Genomic DNA, 18,377 nt, shown 5'->3' with positions numbered 1-18,377 from the left:
TGATTTTGTAAGGCACGGAACAGTAGATACAGTCTTTTCCAATTTTTTACTCTCCGAAGACTCATTCCACTCTCTGTGGTTATGCTGAAAGAAGATTGCCTGTAATACAATATATGATGATTTTTTTTTTTTTTTTTTTTTAGAAGCAGGACTCGGGAACAGGACATGGGAAAGCAGTGGCAAAAGACGGCAGTCAGCTGTCTCTCTTACACACACGTTCTCCTTATCTCTCGGGTCATACGTCACGGCCGCGTGGACCCCTCGCTGCTGTACCAATGAATCCATTTGCAGGGCCCGAGGCAACGAGTTTCATCTGTGCCGGAGAGTTCGCACGCGGCGAGGAGAGGAACACTCGGCGGGCTTTGATCTTTCTCCCCCGCGTGTGCAACTCTACCATAGCCAGCCAACGCGCGCTTAGGCGGGCGCCGTCTTCCACGGTGGCACGCATCTTCGGTGTGATGTCACATCAGCGCCTGCAGGCAGTCACCGCTACTGCAAATTACATAGACTCCTGACGCTCCGTTACGAGTTAGGCCTAAACATCCTATTTGACGCGTATTTGCAGCATGATCATGAAAAACTTTGATAATTATAATAAATCACACATAATGGTAGAAATAATCTAAGATGAACGGCGAAGCTTATAATAATTTTATTATTAGGCCAGTGATTAGGAGAGATTTTATAAGTTATAAATATCTTCAGACACCCATACAAAATCAATTGAGTAGTATGTGCGTACGGAGAGTAAGAAGAGCCCATGGCACATTTCCGTCTAAATCACAGCTGGCGTTAGCCGTGCTCTATGTGAAGTTAAAAGTATTTCGCAGCTGGTTAACGGTGATGGAGTGAATGCGGCAATCTATTGGCTGTAGGCTTTGTAAATTTCACTCAGTGCAGTCCAATGGCAACTAGCAACTAGAGAGAGAGAGAGACAGTGAGAGAGAGAGAGAGAGAGAGAGAGAGAGAGAGAGAGAGAGAGAGAGAGAGAGAGAGAGAGAGGAGCGACGGGTACAGCTTTGGTGTCTCTCCCTTTAATCTTTTCTTTCCCGCCCCGCGCTCTCTCTCTTTTTCACTCCATGGCAATCAGCATCTCTACAGTTTAATTCTCTGCAGTGACTAAGGTAAATGAAGGTAAGGAATTACCTTAATTTATATGGGTCATCTACAACTGAAAAGAACCCTGGCTATCACCTCTCTTCTTCGGACTGTAATATCGGGCTGGATTTTTACGGGGGCAGAACGGAGTTGCATTTTCTCCCTTAATGTGGCACATACATGTTGTTGACCGTATCCCATGAAGTCCTTGCGGCGAGGAAAGAGTCATGCAATGCAGACATCGTAAAGGTAAGAAAGGAGAGCGGCCGTGTACGTAAAAGTGTTTTATTTCTGCTTATGCGGACTTATACTGTTTGCATAGCGCGGCGAACACGCTTGTTTAAGATGGTATTCTAAATCTCAGCCGGACCAGCGGTGCGGACATTTTGCGGTGAACGTTGGTGAGCGCTCCGTTTTTCTTCTTCTTTTTTTGGCCAAAAAGTGCAACCTGTTTATGAGAATGTGGACTGATACATACACGAGTAATTATAGACACGACGGGGTTTTTTTCTGTTAAGAAAAGAACATAGAATATTTCTAAGCGAAAGACTTCTCTGTTCTCCAGTAAACGTGAAATGGGGAATATGTTTGTTTGCAATATGTTTGTAGAAGTCAATTTCAAATAGAGGGTCAGGTTTGTGCCGTGAGTCACAGTAAAAACATATGCGCAGTTGGAATAGTCGGCAATGGTGGAAAATTAGCTTTTTGACAGCCGGTTTAGTAAAAGTACAGGATATGTTTTAGGACAGACGCTTACCTCCGGCTAAGCAGAGCTTCGTGACACAGTACAATAGCCTGTTTCACGGAACAGACTAAATTCTGACACTAGTGCTATTTTCGTGTGTGACGCTCTATTGATACGCAGTACACAGACGGGCGAGCGTATGGATGCGAGGAAGCCGTTAAGACGTAAGGTTTGAACTCTTAAGTGTTGCCTGCGAACCGAAGATGGGGAAGATGTGGCGCAACAGCATCTTGACTCAAAAGTATCCCTCGTGCAAAAATCCATGGACGGCTGCATAGTCAAACATCAGTCGGCCGAGAAAAGCGCTTTCAAACTTCGCCGCTGAAGATTGGCGTACGTCGTGCGTTTTGTATAGCCAGTAATGTACTGTCATAGTTCAAAACGCAGCATCCTCTAAGGAAAATGAGATATGTCCGGCCTGGTTCTGTCTATCTGACTGCACTCCCGAACCGCTGCCCCGCTAGTTCGGCACTGAACCGCAAGGTGGTACTGTGTACATCTCCTACATATGCGCGCTTTTGGGAGACAACACGGTGGTACGAGGGCATCTCTCTGGAACAGTGCAAACGTCTTAACATTCTTTCTCACGCATTATCTCACGAATGATCGGTTATCGATATGCTGATACCTGTTCTCTTATGTTTAGGCATAAATTAGAATATAGAATACAGTCCGGACAAGGAACAGTTGTGGTGCATCGTTACGTTCACTGTAGTTTAATGACGTGACCCTGTCTTGGAGGTTTTCTCTAGAATAATAGTGTTAAATGCGTTTTATGTTAGTTTAATCAGCCGCAGTCAATGAAGAAAGTCTTACTATGCGATAATGACTTAATCCAAAATGTCTTATTATGGGCCTCAAATCCCTCTCTTTCCCTGGCAGGGAATTGAAACCTATTGATTTCTAGTATTGCTGTGCAATTACTTCAAACATTGCAAAGAGACTTGTCTCCTGTGCGTGATTCTCAAAATGTGGCATGGGTTCAATACAACAAACCTTCGGTGATGTCTTATGACAGCCACCCTCTGGCTATCAGAATCAATATTTATTGTGATCCAGATCACAGCAATTGAAGATGCAGTTCAGCAGCTCTCTGATCTCTCTCTGCCTGTCTCTCTGTCACTGGATCACTCATTGCTCGTGTGCTCTCTCTGCAATCACCTCTGAATAAATCCGTGTCTCTTGTGGCTCTTTGGGGTTTCTGTCCACATTTGGGCAGTCACTAGAAAGATGGAGAGAAAGGTTGGAGGGGTGGTCGTTTAAAGAATTCTAGCTCACCTCTTGGTTCGTGGCCATGTTGAATAGTTAATACAAGATGCATTTGTAGCATAAGAATTGGCTCTTATTTTGTATGAAGTTCACCCCAAGGTCAACAGCAAATTTACAATTTGTTTCTTGTCTTTTTTCCTTTCGGAGGAAGGGTCATCATCCATAGTGTGTGAGTGTCCCTCACTGAACAGTCTGATGCCCCCCCAAGATTTTTTATAATAATTAAAATGCAAATGAGGATCCTGCACCTTCATTGAAATTCACATGAGTTATCAGGGGCTATCACATGGATGGCGAACGCTATCTTCTCAGTCCTTGATGATGCGTCTCTTTCTCCCCGGACTGTGATGGGTATGAGCGTTTTAAAGCAGAATGGAGGGCTGGCTATGGGTAGCACATTTGAGACTTCTCACTGACACTGCACACTTATCTCATTCAAAGATAAATGGATGCATGGCAGGCCTTCAAGGCTGCCTGTGACAGTGTCCAGAGACATAGAACACACACATATACACCCAGACACATACCATTTATTCAGTATCTAAATATATATCAAGTATTTCACAACATTTGACACTGTGAAGTGGCAAAGTGCTTGAAACTCATTGTCCTGTGATGCATAACATTCACAGCTGTGTTAAGGTCTTGTGCAGAAAGTTTGAAACATTACCACAGCTGCCCAGTGATGAGCTTTGACTGAAATAACAAGAAACACATGAAATATACCAGTTCTACATTTTGATGGCAAAAACTCACCTACAACTGCTGCTGTCTACACTTGCTGAGTACATTTGCAGTGTGACGAACTCTACTTTTTGAACATCAGCCCGTGACTAACATATTTTCCTAGGATTATTCAGTAATTGATGTGATTTACATAATGTTAACTGCTTTATGCACCATTCTCAGAACGTTCAGCTGTGATTAGCAGTGTTAGCATCTTTGGATGCCTTTGTCATTTTGACCTAGCTGTACCCTGAAACAGCAGCTAAAATGTATGATCTACTTTTATGCAATTTTTTAGCTTAGCTGCCAAACAGGTGCTTGGTCTTTTACATGGAGCCCATCCTCCTCTGCAATACTGGATCAGCGCTTACCAGATCCTTCTCTCGGATGCTGGCTGGCCCTGTCACGAGAAATTTCGGCTTGATATTCTTTAGCAAGTTTAGTTGGTTGAGCACGTTTTTAAAACATCAGGAAAAATAGTTTGCGTTTTTTTAAAATGTATTTATTTTTATCTCCTTCCTGCTCTGTAACTCAAATTACCTGGCTGGCCACCAACGCCCATCTGCCCAGACAGAAGCACACGTGAGAAGGATTCTGAACTGGCTGTTATTATTTTCATGTCATCTGGGAGGGTGTTCACTCTTCGGCTCCCAAGTGTATGAAGGGATTTGATGAAAAGGTGGCTGGGATAGTTCAGACTGTGTTTCATAAATAAGGTTGCTTTGAACTACTCCTCTGAAGATTTGTTATAGTAACATTCGGAGGAGAAATCCTGTTTACTTGAGTGAACAACCTAATGGGCTCACCTTCTTTCTCCAGTTGCTTTAATATGATAATCATTCCTTAGAGCTTATAGAACCAGCCTGGGCTTCTATCTGCATTTAATATAAGGTTTGAGGGTAGAAAGGTCTGAGCTTTAAGAACATAGGGGTCTGCATAACTGAGACCTGGCAATACAGAATGTATAATAGATGTCTTGCGAAGACTGATTGGAAAGTTGCCTGTGAAGTTTGGCAATTTCATAAATAAAAATAGACTTTATGGAACAGAGGAAAAATTTCTCAAAAGCAAATGCTTATTGGAATTCAGTTGGAAACTACTATTGGAAACTACTGTTTCAAGAGATGGTTTTAGTGTCCAAAGTCCAGAGGTGGCAATGCTTTTGTGGTTGATTTTCTCACATGACAATCTGTGTGATTTACAACAATCAAATGTTTAAATAAATGTTTTTCCTATGACTGTTTTGATTTATGGCAAGTATCCCAGTTTAATATAGCACTTGTCCTTTGTTTGAGCAATCAAACAGTGGTGAAAACGTATCCTCTGTCTGCTCGGTGCTCAAATTGTTGAGGAATTTATTAATGCTGAAATTAAATTAATTCTGCAGCTTTGCATTCTTGAAAAAAGACTGGAGAACAGCAGCTGCTTTGAACATAGCACAGCAGATGATGCTAGGAGGATCCGTTTTGCACTGATCTGGGCCTACCCTTTTGGCATGTAACAGTTAAGACTCAGGCAGAAGAAGCTGGTCTTAGATCAGACTTCATGTGATTCTCCTATGCCAAACAGTCTTTCTCATTAGGAAAATGGCTTCCTTTCAATGTGATGACATTATTACTAGTATGTGTGGAGGCACACTTGGCAAAAGCCACAAGGAATGACATTCGTGGCATAAGGGAGGAACAACATTTTCTCCCTGTGGCATAAGGGAAGAGCGGAATTTTCCCCGCCAATATGTTACCCCGGTTGTTTGTAGGACACATCCATGGCTGTTGTTCTGAGAACAGGTCAGTCTTTTGCATCATAATGGCTATTGCTGGGATTTAGGGAAATGATGCTGATCTATGTTCAGCACTTTCCAGAATCCTCCCCCTGCCTCCATCACTGCCAATATTGCTAATGAAGACATCAGAGAAAAGATGGGCTATTCCTAGTTGATTTATATAGAAATCGATCATTAAGCCCACAGAACCCAAGCTCACTGCATACTACAAACCAAGTAAATCCAATTGGCTAATGCGAGCTGAATGTGCATGATCAGTTCATATGATTTACATGCCCTGAATCCTCTCCAGGACTAAAGAGCAAAGTTTTTGCATTGTACAGCTGCGATGGAATCCAACCTGTATCTTTTTAGGATATTGTTTGGCAGTTTTGCATCAGATGTGCTAACTGATAACTGATGTCTATTACCACACCCCATGAGATTAAAATCAAACAAGATATTTTTGTTGAAAAGATGCTTAAAATTTAAAATATGTTCTGTGGTTATCATTTCAATTGATTAATTAATTAATTGTTAGATTGATTAATTAATTTTTCCATTCATTCATTCATTTACTTTGCATTTTTTTTCGAAATGACTAAACACCATATAAGAATTTTAGATTTCATAATTGATAGGTGTGCCAAGGTTGCTACACAGGGTTTAGTTAACATTTGCCCATGCCAATGTACAGGGACAGTTGCTTCATTAACAAGGATAGAATTATTTTCAACCAGGAATAATCAGCTTCTTGGCTGTGAGGATTAATAGTTGGGAGGATTAATGGTTATAAGGAGGTCAGGTAAATGTTAACTATACTCTGTTTGTCTCCACAGCAGACACATTAATTTCTCATAGGCTTAGATGAGATTAAATGACCTTGTGGATCTAGAGTTCAAGTGGTGGGTATATAGTATCAGCAACTAATAGCTATCATCATGCCACCGGGAAGCAGAGGCATATCCACAGTGTTGTGTCAGAGTCCATGTGGAAATGAGCATGTGTGGTGGTTACTGAGGTATTCGATCAGTTGTTTGTACCACATTTAAACTAGCATTGTGCAAAATCTGATATGCGCTTTAGTCTGTAGATCTTAAAATAGCACATTTTAAGCCTCTTTACTCAACTACAACTATGATACAACTACTACAACTTGCACAACTACTATATAATACTGAAAATATGAGTAAGATAGGTTTGTTTTGCAGTGTTTAGACAATGCTACAAATAAGTGCTTGGGATAATTTTTATCCTATATCTTTAATGAGCTCACCTTACCATATCTTCAGTAATTTCAATAGGTGTGTGTGCTGCATCACAGTCTGTATATTTTCCTAAAACTGAGGGTCATGTGTCTAAAAATGTTCACATTACACTGTGAAATTGTAACGTGATCAATAATGACACTGTTTGCACCCGTTAGAATAAACACTGATTTTTAATTCCCCTCTTTTCTCTCTTTTCCTGTCCAGCCTTTTGTCTATAGTGTTATATAATGTTTTAACTTTTTGTTAGTCACTCAGACTGACTAATATAAACAAGTACCAATATTAGCTTAAACCAGTCTTAAACTAGTCTAAAACCAGTCTGAAACCAGTCTGAAAACATGTTTCTTGTCTCTTGGCAAGTTGGGTTCTTCTTTCTTCTGAGAGAAATCAGCTTACTAGACTCCATTGATTTTCAAGATGGAAGGTTGAGTTTCACTTTATTCTGCCAATATCAAATAATGTTTGACTCTGATTACTTAGAGACTAATTTAGACACCAAAACAAACATTCAGTCTGAGGCTTTTTGAGAACTCTCCCCAAGATGGGATCTTAGATAGTGAGTTCCACTACTCCCCTGATCCTGATGTATTTAATTCCTAGTCATGGATTAGTTTGTACCTCAAGCAATATTTTTAGTGGAATAGATACCTTATGGGTAATGTTGTAAGAAGTTGGAAATTATTCTGTAACTGAGAGGTGGAAAAAAAACCCTGACACTATAATGAATTGATTGTGTTCTGTTTGTGTGGCAAATAATCTTTATGTAACATTTAATCCTCTCAGCTTTCTAGTGCTTATAAACTATGGGGTTTTGAATTGAGGATCATATTTCAAAATGGCTTTAGTTTCAACTTCAACCACATATTCATGTCTCTATAAGTGACGACTTGTATATGAATTTGCATGTGCATTGCAGATTTATTCGTATAACAAAATTCTACTGATTTAACTTTATGCCATCAAGTAAAGGGATTTCTCATTTTTTAATTTCTGTGTTTGTCAGTATTGTTAAACATAAATTTCAATGTATTGCACTGTTTGTCTTGCAGGCACACCACTGAGGATGGAGTGAAGCAGGAAGAGCAGTGACACCAGAGGACAACGACAGAGACAAAACCACAGGATAGTTACACAACAAGGTTAAACCTACAGCACAGGACCTGTCTTCCTGGGATGGGGGATTTGAATATTGGTGATCTGATTGGAGGGTGTGTGTTCCATCAGCTGTCATTCATAATCTGAGGGAGTGGTTTCACTGTGGCCGTGCAGGTGGGAGTATAGGACTATAGACACCTACTTCTCACCAACCTCAGCTGGAACATGTCACGGCAAGGAGGATTCACATGGATACCTTCGACTATGGCCCGACCATTAGCCGCCATACCGCGAATCTCTTGGATTGTGGCTGTAGCTGCTTGGCTAGCTGTTGCTCAGGCGCAACAGCACCCTATCGTCACCACAAACTATGGCAAGCTGAGAGGCTCAAAAACACCGCTGCCCAATGAGATCCTGGGGCCTGTGGAGCAGTACCTGGGGATTCCCTATGCTCTTCCACCCACGGGGGAACGGAGGTTTCAGCCTCCAGAGCCGCCCATGTCTTGGCCAGGCATCCGAAATGCCACTCAGTTTGCACCAGTCTGCCCCCAGTTTCTGGAAGACCGCTTTTTGCTTAATGATATGTTGCCTGTATGGTTCACCGCCAACTTGGATACCGTAGTAACCTATGTGCAGGACCAAAGCGAGGACTGCTTGTACCTAAACGTCTATGTCCCTACTGAGGATGGTATGTCGCGCTTTTCATTTTAAACAATGTAATCTATGTCATCCTTTTACTCTCTTTTCCCTTCTCATGTTTTACCTTTTTTGAGAGAATTGTCTATTATATTGTTTTTAGCTCAATGAGAACTTAGTATCTATAGTCATATGATTCTTTGAGAACCATGACTTTGACTTTCTCCTCCTTTTATTATCTGAGACCCTTCTACACCTTAATCCACTTCAGCTGTCAGATCTGCAGGAGTCCCATATGGCTGTACTAGATGTATATATATAAAAGTACCTAAGTAAGTTCAGTGAAATATCTTAACTCCCCAGAAAGCATTTCTGCCCACTGGCGGGCTCAGAACTGCAGTCTGCTCAGGCTGTAGGAACACATTTTAATGGAATGGTTTTTCAGTGGCAAAGCCCAGTCAGTGACAGCCCTTATGAAAACTAAATATCTTTTCACAGGTGTTAAAGGATACATAATTTTGTCTTCGATCACATGATGTGATCTTGATGTCAAGAAGAACTGAAAAGTTGAAAAAAATACAATGTGGTATGATCAAAGCATTGAGCACAGCACTTAATCCTGTGAAATATCTTGGTGTGAACTCTTAAATTCACTTTGCACCGATTGTATCCAACAATATAAACTATTACAAAAGTGTCGCAAAGATGCTGCTTTTATCCTATCACTTTATAATTTTCTTATTGTGTGTGAATGCCCTTGAAGTTTAAACCTGTGCTTATTATTGTTAACCGAACAGTCTTGAGATAGTTAGAGGTCAGTAAGTGATTGCACAGTAGATCATGCCTGGAGTGTTTGTGGGATTGGATTGTAAAATAGATTAAGGAAAGAAGGGATAATCTCAAATACAGGGTACAAGACGAAGAATAAGGACTCAGATTCCAACTAGTTCAGGTTAATTCTTCTTCAGAGACAGCTGCCACGTCTTCTTCTTCTGCTGCTGTCTTCTTAATCACAACACTGCACTGGTGAACGTCTCTTGGCGAGGTGCATCACGCCAGAAAGTTGTTTATCCAACCATGTGGCTGTGTGACTCAAGAACTAAGACTGAGGCCACAGGCTAGCAAGAAGAGGGCTGCTCTCTTGGTCCTGATTGGTGGGACAAGTGGGCAGTCTTCACCTTACCAGTGAGGAATATTGAATATTGTGCCCTTTGTTGCCACTGTGCCAGCTGTGCTAACCAACTGCTTCTGTGTACTGTTGCTACACGTCACTCAGCATACCACTGCAAGGTCCCAAGGCCGTGCTCAAATACACGAGGGAAATTTGAATAGAAATAATATAATATTCCAAATAGGAAAGTGTATTTGCTCAGTGCTGTCTGTCTGCTGAAGCGATCTGGACTGACTAGCTGAATTTTGAAGCACATATCTCAAAAGTTCCCTACTCCATTCATCTTCCAATTGCACCTTTCCCCTTCAAGTTCATATATCTGGATGGGGTGATCAGAATTAGGAGGAATTATGTTATAGATCCGAGGCTAAAAGATAAATGCATGTATGTTAAAATATTTCCAGGAGCTTTGATAATTCCGTACCTTGTCATAATTCGTCAGGTAAGATATATATGACTTGGGTGATATATGATATGGGTGTAATCTTGTTAGAGGTCCCTGATGTCTTGTTAAATCTCAGGCTCTTTTTCAGGGACTATGGCAGAAATTCCTCCACTGTTAGCTTTCAGATTCAGCCTGCCAATCACGTTTTAGCTCTCAAAATTGCCCTTTTCAAATCCCATGTAATGTGGAAGCTTCCTTCTATTTCAGGATCAGAGGAAGACTTAGGCTCCTCTCTCTCACACTCTTCAAGTGGAGAGAAGATTTAAAATGCCCTTTCATAGCACTGTCTCCTTTGAGAAGAGCAGCTGAGGTACAGGGCTACACCGCTAAACTGGGTTCAAGTTTCCTCTACTGAGCTTTCGCGCTGCGTTCGTCTTGGTTATTGCATACGAGGAGGGCAACATAACCGCAGGGACTCAGTGACCACTGGAGCAACACACTGTTCCCCTGCACCAAATCTGTCTTCATTTTGCCATTTGTTTGTTTATGCGTTTCGCTTTCTTGGCCATGTCGTCGGAAATAGCACAAAGGGGGTCGGGTCTGTTACCGAAAGCCCGAGCCGCGGTTTTATCTTCCCAAGCAGCAAGTCGTGTGGATGTAGCGGCACTGGCGTCTTGTTACAGTGCAAATTAATCAGAATTAATGCCTCCATCCGCGAGTGGGGTGAGGGCAGAGGCACTGTTCCATGCGAGGAGACAATGGAACCGCGGCCTCGCATCTACTTTTTAATTGCGAGCGCTCTCCGCTCTCCGTCTGACGTCCTTTCAAAACAAGCCATTCACAGACACAACGTGCCGAAACGGGAAATACAGCAGTCCTGATAAATCACTACATGAGTCACGCCCCACTCCACGCCTCCCTCCACCCCTCCCACTGTAATACCCCCATGTGTAGATGGTCCTTATGAAGAGACTCTGGAGGGACGCAAATGTAAGACGTTTCAAATCGGCATGCAGCTCCCATATGGAACAGGCATGGATAGTCATTTCCATTATAGGTAATTTATACAGTCCCTTGCAGTGCAGTGGTCATATGGTTATTACTTTATACTGTTAGAAAGATTCTCATGATACATTTACATATGGAACCCGGTTTACTGCTACGTTAGGTTCTGATCTAATATATATGCCTTTTACATTTTTATTTGTTTTTTGACATTTATATTGCCTTAGTCATATGTTAACATATTTATTTTCTTATCTCTGATTATCTTTCAACAATACACTGTGTGCTCTCTATTCAAATCTGACCTACGGAGCCAAATTTGAGCCTTTTTTTTTCTTCTAATTATTGGAGTTAATTGGGCAAAACATGCAGCATCCTTGGGCACTTTCATCACACCTGACTCCTACATAAGGCAACTGTGGAAACACTTTGGAACTGTGAATAGAGGATTTTATCTATGGATGTATTGTCACTATACCATTACACTATAGCATTCTGACTGTCACATGCAATATATTAAAATATATTATTTCCTTCATCTGATCAAAAATTTAAAGTTAATTAAAAACTGGCCTGTACTACTTTTGCTGAAATTATTTGTTTCTGGAATCATGCAAATGCCATGATTTATTCAAACATCCTCAGAACATTTATGTGGAGTATCTGATTTATTAAAACATCCATAGAGCATTTGTGTGGAGCATTTCTGATGCTTAGAATTCTTGCATCAGACAATAAAAATGTAGGTGATTTGCTAGAAGGCTCATTTGCACGTTTCTGTGATGTCATAAAGCTGCAACATGCAAATGTGAAATATGTTGTGATAACAATTAACAATGTATATTTATTTGCTCCAATTCATGTTTCATAAATTTAGTGTTCTGGAAGGTTCATTAAAACTGTGAACAGTTTGGGCTTTGAAACTAAAGGTATTCCAGCATATATGTATACTGGAATCAAATACACATAAAAAAAGACTTGCAGTGGCTTTGTAATATAATCAACCATTTTGAGGAGAGCACACTTAGAATGTAATCTAGAAAGGTCTCTGGCCGAACTTCTAGGCCAAGTCTGAGGTGTTGGTGCAGTAACTGTCAGGTGTCTGGGTGGATGTGTGGGAGTGATTGGATGTAAAACTGGATGGGAGTGTGGAGGCTGTTTGTGCACCTGTCTGACAGACAGCTAGCTTCACCTAAAATGGTGAAGAGGGTAGGGGGTGGTGCATAGCAAGCAATCCCTCCATAACACATAGTCACGTGTCGAGTGTCCTCAAACACATACACACATATTAGAAAAAAAACATTTGGATATAAGGTAGAAATTACAACCCATCTGATGCCATGAACAGTTTGTGCCAGTCTTTATCACTTCATCGATGTTGCGTTTCTGACCGTAAGGTTGCTGTTGGCTGGATATTTTTATGTGGCAGACCAATCTAAACCTAACAGTGACATTGACACACGTAAAAAAACCCCAATCCAGTACTTCTGGCCCTGACTCACCAATTACCTGCCCAGCACCCACTATCATGCCACTACTATGACAGTGTCACTGCTGTGTTGGTTCTCTACCAAAATAATACCAAGTGACCAGTGGTCCTGTGGCCAGACACAGACCAGTGCTGAACCAGGATAGATGGTGGCTGATAAACTGAGCTACTGTCTGGAACTGTACACTTCTAAAATACATCTATTAGAAGTGCCTAATGACGTGGCTCATAATCACAGATGCAAGGCAGGTGTTTTTAAAAAATGGGTGGTGAGGGCGTATACATACATACAATCTTCTTTTTCAAGTATTTCCTCTTTCATAGAGGTCACGGAGGTATTTTTAGATGCCAGTGACTGATGCATCCCTATACCGTTTCATTGGCTTGGTTTAATTATCAACAAGAACAAACAGCCAACTGCGATCGATTTGGCTCAGATCAATTCATGCAGGGCCTGGAGAAAGCACTGCTTCCCAAACGCATATCCACAAGGCTGGGGATGCTACCATCTCCATTACTGAGTCATCGATGGGTGATGTCATAACCCTCACCCAGAGCAGCGTTTGTCAAAGTGCTGCCATGCGTACAGACTGTGGAGCTCTGCACGCCTCCGTCTGGTGGGCAGTGACGCGAGTCTTAGCCTAGACATGGATGAGCTCAGAGAATGGCAAAAGAGTGCTCGTCTGTGAAGTGCTCCTCGTGGCCAGTTGTGACTCAGTTGTGACTCCCCACCCCCCAAACCCTGTTCTTATGTATGGGTAAAAGTGCTGTCATTTCTTTTCATTTGTTTCTGGGTATGGATGCAAATGGGCGTTTGAGTCATCAGTAGGCTGCAAGGACTAACTTCATGGTGGTTTTACAGCAGCTAGGAGCAATGCGTGCATTAGCCACAAAGCCAGCTGACCGCTGTTCGCTTTGTCTCCATTTTGTCCTCTTTTTACTTTTTAAAGTGACCTCATGTTGAGGTACTTCCTGAAAGAATGTTCAATAATAAGGTCCGACCTTCGCTTGACCACCTCCTGGTAAGGTTGTGAGGGGCTTGACCGCCAGGTGCTTGTGGTGTTTGCAGAGGATGTGCAGTACATGCTCAAGCCACCGATTTTAGCTGCCTCTGTGTGAACACGTTTGACATTCAGCAGTCCTGTGCAAACTCTCATTACAAAGACCTTGGTGCGTTTGGCATGTGTGCCAACCTAAAGACCTTACGCAGTGTCATTTGTTTAAAAGAAAATTTCACCCTAATGTGGCTAATATGAGAATTTCATGCTAGCATGCTAATATGATAACCAGAAGCATACAGATTTTTGCGTGAAATATTAATGTGAAGCCTAGATCAGAGAATGGTCATACTGTGACGTGCTCATCACCATTCCAGCTGTCCAAGGAAACTGTTTTTTTTTTTTTTTGGGTCTAGGGTGAATAGTGAGCTAGACCCATTGGTATTTTTCCATGCTAGTAAAATATTGGTGAAGCATTACTCCTTTTTTTGAAGGTCACTGTTTTTGCAGTAGCCAAACACAGCCAGCTAGTTATCCAAGGAGTAGTAATTCCTGGTTTTCTATGACAAGGTTCTGAGCAAAGCATCCGGAATATTCCCCTTCTCTGCCCGGACACATGTTTCCTGCTCCTGTGTTGTCCAGGTTTAGAATTGCCACAGATATCAGATGACATTGTGACAGGATCAACAAATGATTTACTGACACATCAGTAACTCAGGAATATGGAACGATGAATATTTATGGGATATCTCTGTGCATCTGTAGGCTCATATAGTCTGTATCTGAAAAATGCTTATCTGAAAATAGGAAATATGATTATTGAAGGAATAATGAGGATAGGCATGTTAAACTTGGGAGCTCACACTGTACTCCAGGTTCACTACACAATTGATACAACTGAGCACAATCCCAAATCCTGTTCCTGCCAGATGAACGTGACTTTTTTTTGGTGTTATTACAACCAGACAATTTTCATTGTGTTTTGTGGGCTTTTTCTTTCTTTCTTTTTAAAAGTCTGTTTTAAAAGTCTGTTCCCCATTTATCCGCTGTGTATTTTTCTCCTGTTGTTAACAGTAGGAGCCAACACATACAATCAAGGCGATGATTTCACCAGTAATGAGGGTGGCGAAGACAAAGGTATTTTTTTCTGTCTTTTTTCCTGTTTTTATTTTTTCCTAAAACAAACAAACAAACAAACAAACAAAAAACGGCCTGACAAAGCCTGATACTCATGCATGACAACAAAATCTACAGGTTTTTTTTTTTGTCCTTTTTGTGGATCTTAATTTATTTTGGGTTTCCCATTTTTTCCTCTCCCGAGGTGCATATGCAACACCTGGCTCTTCCCAGTTTTTATTATTATGTTTCTTAAAACCTCTTTCTTCTTTGGAGATACTGAGCACAGAGTCGGAGGGCTGTGTATAATATCCGTGTTCACCTTATGAACGTGGTATTAAAAAATACATCCGCTTATATAAACATTTCTTGTGAGCTTTTTTGCCAGCTCTCACTTCGACACTCCCTTCCCCTAGTGCTGCAAAGTGAAAGATGTTCCCAGACATCTGCATGCCTTTTCTCTGCCTCCTCAGAGAACTGATTAAGCAACCATGTAGCCCCTCTTGCTTTCTCTTTCTCTGTTGTACCCCACCCTTCCTTGCTTTCATTGCTCGGTGAAGCATGACCACTAACCTGTGCTGTGTCGATAAAGCGGATCTGTTCGTTTGTAACTCCTTCCATGGGCCACGTCTGATAAACGATGGCTTTGGCCATAATTTTGTGAGGCCCCACACTCTGAAGAATCTCCGTGGTAGTGGTTCTTGGAGGAAAAGTAATTTTAAAGCCCAGAAAGTGCAAGTTTTTATGTAGAGTCGTCACAGTTCTATACAGGCTTGTTTGTTAATGATAACTGGTGATGCATGGTGAATGAACACATTAAAGGTAGGTTGCCTGCTTATATAGGATTTTGTTTTAATTGACAGTTAGCATTTACATGTGTGTTTCTTTTTTTTTTTTTTTTAGCAAACAGTTTTGGTACCTTCTCAAATAAAAACCTGGGCTCAAATAGTAACTTACATGTACTGGTTTTCTACAGATGCAATTTGCTTATATGCAAACATGTCTGGCTGAGGTATGTAAGTCCTAGGGATCTTGGAAAAAAGGACCCACAGCAAGGTTGTAACCTACATTCACATAGAACATAAAAGAGGTGCAGGGTGTGAGCTGCAATCTTTCACCTAGAGTTGCCTGTAATCGGGACAGAAATAAAGGCCTGGATGACCCCTGATTTACAAAAACCCGAATAGCATGGAAAAATTGTAGTTAGGCTGGTCTCTGGTTTTCCAGGGGACATCTGAGTGGGTGGGCTGGGTGGAAGAGTTAGTTTTGGAGGGAGGGCGCGCCGCGCTCGCAGTCTGCAGTGGCGATGAATCACCCCAAGGCAGTACCTATAGAGCTGCGTCAGCAGAGCGGCTCCGGCAGAAGCTCCGCCTTCCCCGCTCGGCTGCCTAATGCCTCCTGAGCTGGATCTGGAAACCAGGGAGTTGGGCGCGCCTCCTCCCCACCACCACCGCTGCCGCCTTTGGGAAACGCGCGGTGCTGAGGAGGAGCTCGTTTGAGGGCTAACGGCCGAGCGAGGGCTCGTTTCAGACTCAGCGATCGAAAGGATCCGGCGCGTCAGCAGCATCTTAATTGGTTTACATGCACATGGAATTGGAGGCCTGAGGCAAGAGTTGGACGGCTTTATTAGAGGGACGACGTTGAGCGTGCAGGTTTGAGGCCGGCGAGGAGACATCAGTAGCAGTTCCGCAGTCTGTCCCGGGGCTACACCCGGCTCCCCGTTTGAAGAGGCTGTGCAGTCTTGTGCCTGGTGATTATTCGTTTACGATGGCTGCAGGTACCCTTTTGGCTAAAGACCTCTGAAGGACATTATAGCAGAGGACGGAGCCAGCTCGCCTGCTGGCGGCTCGTCCGTTAACCTTACAAATGTTGCGTGTTGGTTACAGCTGGACAGACAGCCGGGCAAGCTGGGCACCGCCCACATGGAACTTTGGCAACCCCTGCATGGTCACTAGCAGCCATCTCCATACCTCCTCTACTAACACTTCGGAAATGCTGAAACGGATGGAAAATTCAGATGACCCCACTCTCTCTCGCTCTCCTGCCGTATAAAGATGAGTAATGTGTGTGGTGCCGTTCAGCGCATGGGGAATATATTATCCCACTCAGCCTGTCCTGGCGGTGATGAATGTCCAGGCACAAGCACTGCAGAGTCACCCCACTCACTCTACACTATGTCTCTCTCTCTTTCTCTCTCCCTCTTTCTCTTGCTTTCATGTGTGTATGGCCATCGGAGCAAAGGAGAAAGGGAATGTTTTTATTTCGTGGTGAAGTCCTACCAAGAAGGACCACTAACAGTGCTGTCTCTGCGCCCTAACTGACATCTGTTGCACGGGAGCACAGTTCCTGGTTAAGAGCGTCCTCCTTTGTCAACACTACCCTCTGCCCAAATGCCCAAATGCCCAGTCTTTCAGTGACCATATTCAACACAGAGATACAAATCTTTACAGCACTTTGACAACTTTATGACAGCACTCCATTCTCTTAATGCATTTCTGAAATGTTACGCCAGGATCAAAGCCCCTGTTGGCGATATGTTTAAATTATGTTTAAATCAGTTACAATAGTGCTCACTAAATTAATGCTTAATTATGATGAAAGATAAACATGGTGGAGCCCTGGACCTGGGAGCAGCCTTTTTATTTTTTCATAATGGTTAAGGTTTGGGGTTTGGGTGAATGAAGCTTATCAAAGATTGTCTTAAAATGGCATTTTCTACCCATACCGTGTGGAACAGGTCTTAGTTGCACTAAGAGAGTGCAGTGAATTGACCAAGAGAGTGAACTGACCAAGAGAGTGAACTGACCAAGAGAGTATTGATTAACTGTATTGACTAAGAGAGTGAACTGTATTGACTAAGATAGTGAACTAAGAGGGAGAACTGACTAAAGAGTGTTCTGACTGAGAGTGAACTAAGACTGTGCGCAACATTAAGAGAGTGGGCTGCACTAAGAGTGTGCTGCACTAACTAAAAGTGAACTAAGAGTGTAATACTCTAAGAGAGTGAACTAAGAAAGTGCACTGCACTGACCAAGAGTGCGTTATGCTAAGAGAGTGTGTTGCATTGACTAAGAGAGTACACTTCACTGTCTAAGAAAGTGCATTGTATTGACTAAGAATGTACTGACTAAGAGAGTGCTCTCCACTAAGAGTGTGCATGCGCTGACTAAAAGAGTGCTCTCCACTAAGAGAGTGTACTAAGAGAGTGATCTGCACTAAGAGAGTGTGCATGCGCTGACTAAGAGTGATCTGCACTAAGAGAGTGTGCATGCGCTGACTAAGAGTGATCTGCACTAAGAGTGTGCATGCGCTGACTAAGAGAGTGATCTGCACTAAGAGAGTGTGCATGCGCTGACTAAGAGAGTGATCTGCACTAAGAGAGTATGCATGCGCTGACTAAGAGAGTGATCTGCACTGAGAGTGTGCATGCGCTGACTAAGAGAGTGATCTGCACTAAGAGAGTGTGCATGCGCTGACTAAGAGAGTGATCTGCACTAAGAGAGTGTGCATGCGCTAAGAGAGTGATCTGCACTAAGAGAGTGTGCATGCCCTGACGGTCCAGTGCAGTGAAAAGCATCGCCATGCCGAAAGTCGTACACCAGTGAAGAGCT

At 42.4% G+C, this 18,377-nt stretch overlaps 1 protein-coding gene across 4 annotated transcripts in view; it reads left to right on the top strand.

Moving 5' to 3' along the window:
• Nucleotides 1-1,012: 1,012 nt before the first annotated feature.
• nlgn4xa (neuroligin 4 X-linked a) overlaps nt 1,013-18,377 on the top strand; it is a 61,057-nt gene continuing 43,692 nt past the window's right edge. The window contains exons 1-3 of one of the 4 annotated variants that reach the window (XM_081701184.1): nt 1,013-1,134; nt 7,921-8,654; nt 14,725-14,787. In XM_081701184.1, the coding sequence (XP_081557310.1) occupies nt 8,192-8,654; nt 14,725-14,787 (526 nt within the window). In that variant the 5' untranslated portion in view covers nt 1,013-1,134; nt 7,921-8,191. Of the gene's footprint in view, nt 1,348-1,398; nt 1,500-7,920; nt 8,655-14,724; nt 14,788-18,377 lie in introns of those variants that run through there. The other 3 variants (XM_027010121.3, XM_081701185.1, XM_027010097.3) reach the window with 3 other exon arrangements.

Source organism: Electrophorus electricus, chromosome 18, assembly GCF_041902795.1.
Source record: "Electrophorus electricus isolate QZ-2024a chromosome 18, ASM4190279v1, whole genome shotgun sequence".
NCBI classification, from domain to species: Eukaryota; Metazoa; Chordata; class Actinopteri; order Gymnotiformes; family Gymnotidae; genus Electrophorus; species Electrophorus electricus.
The sequence above is the reverse complement of the archived record's forward strand: the minus strand, read 5'-3'. Positions and strand labels throughout refer to the sequence as shown.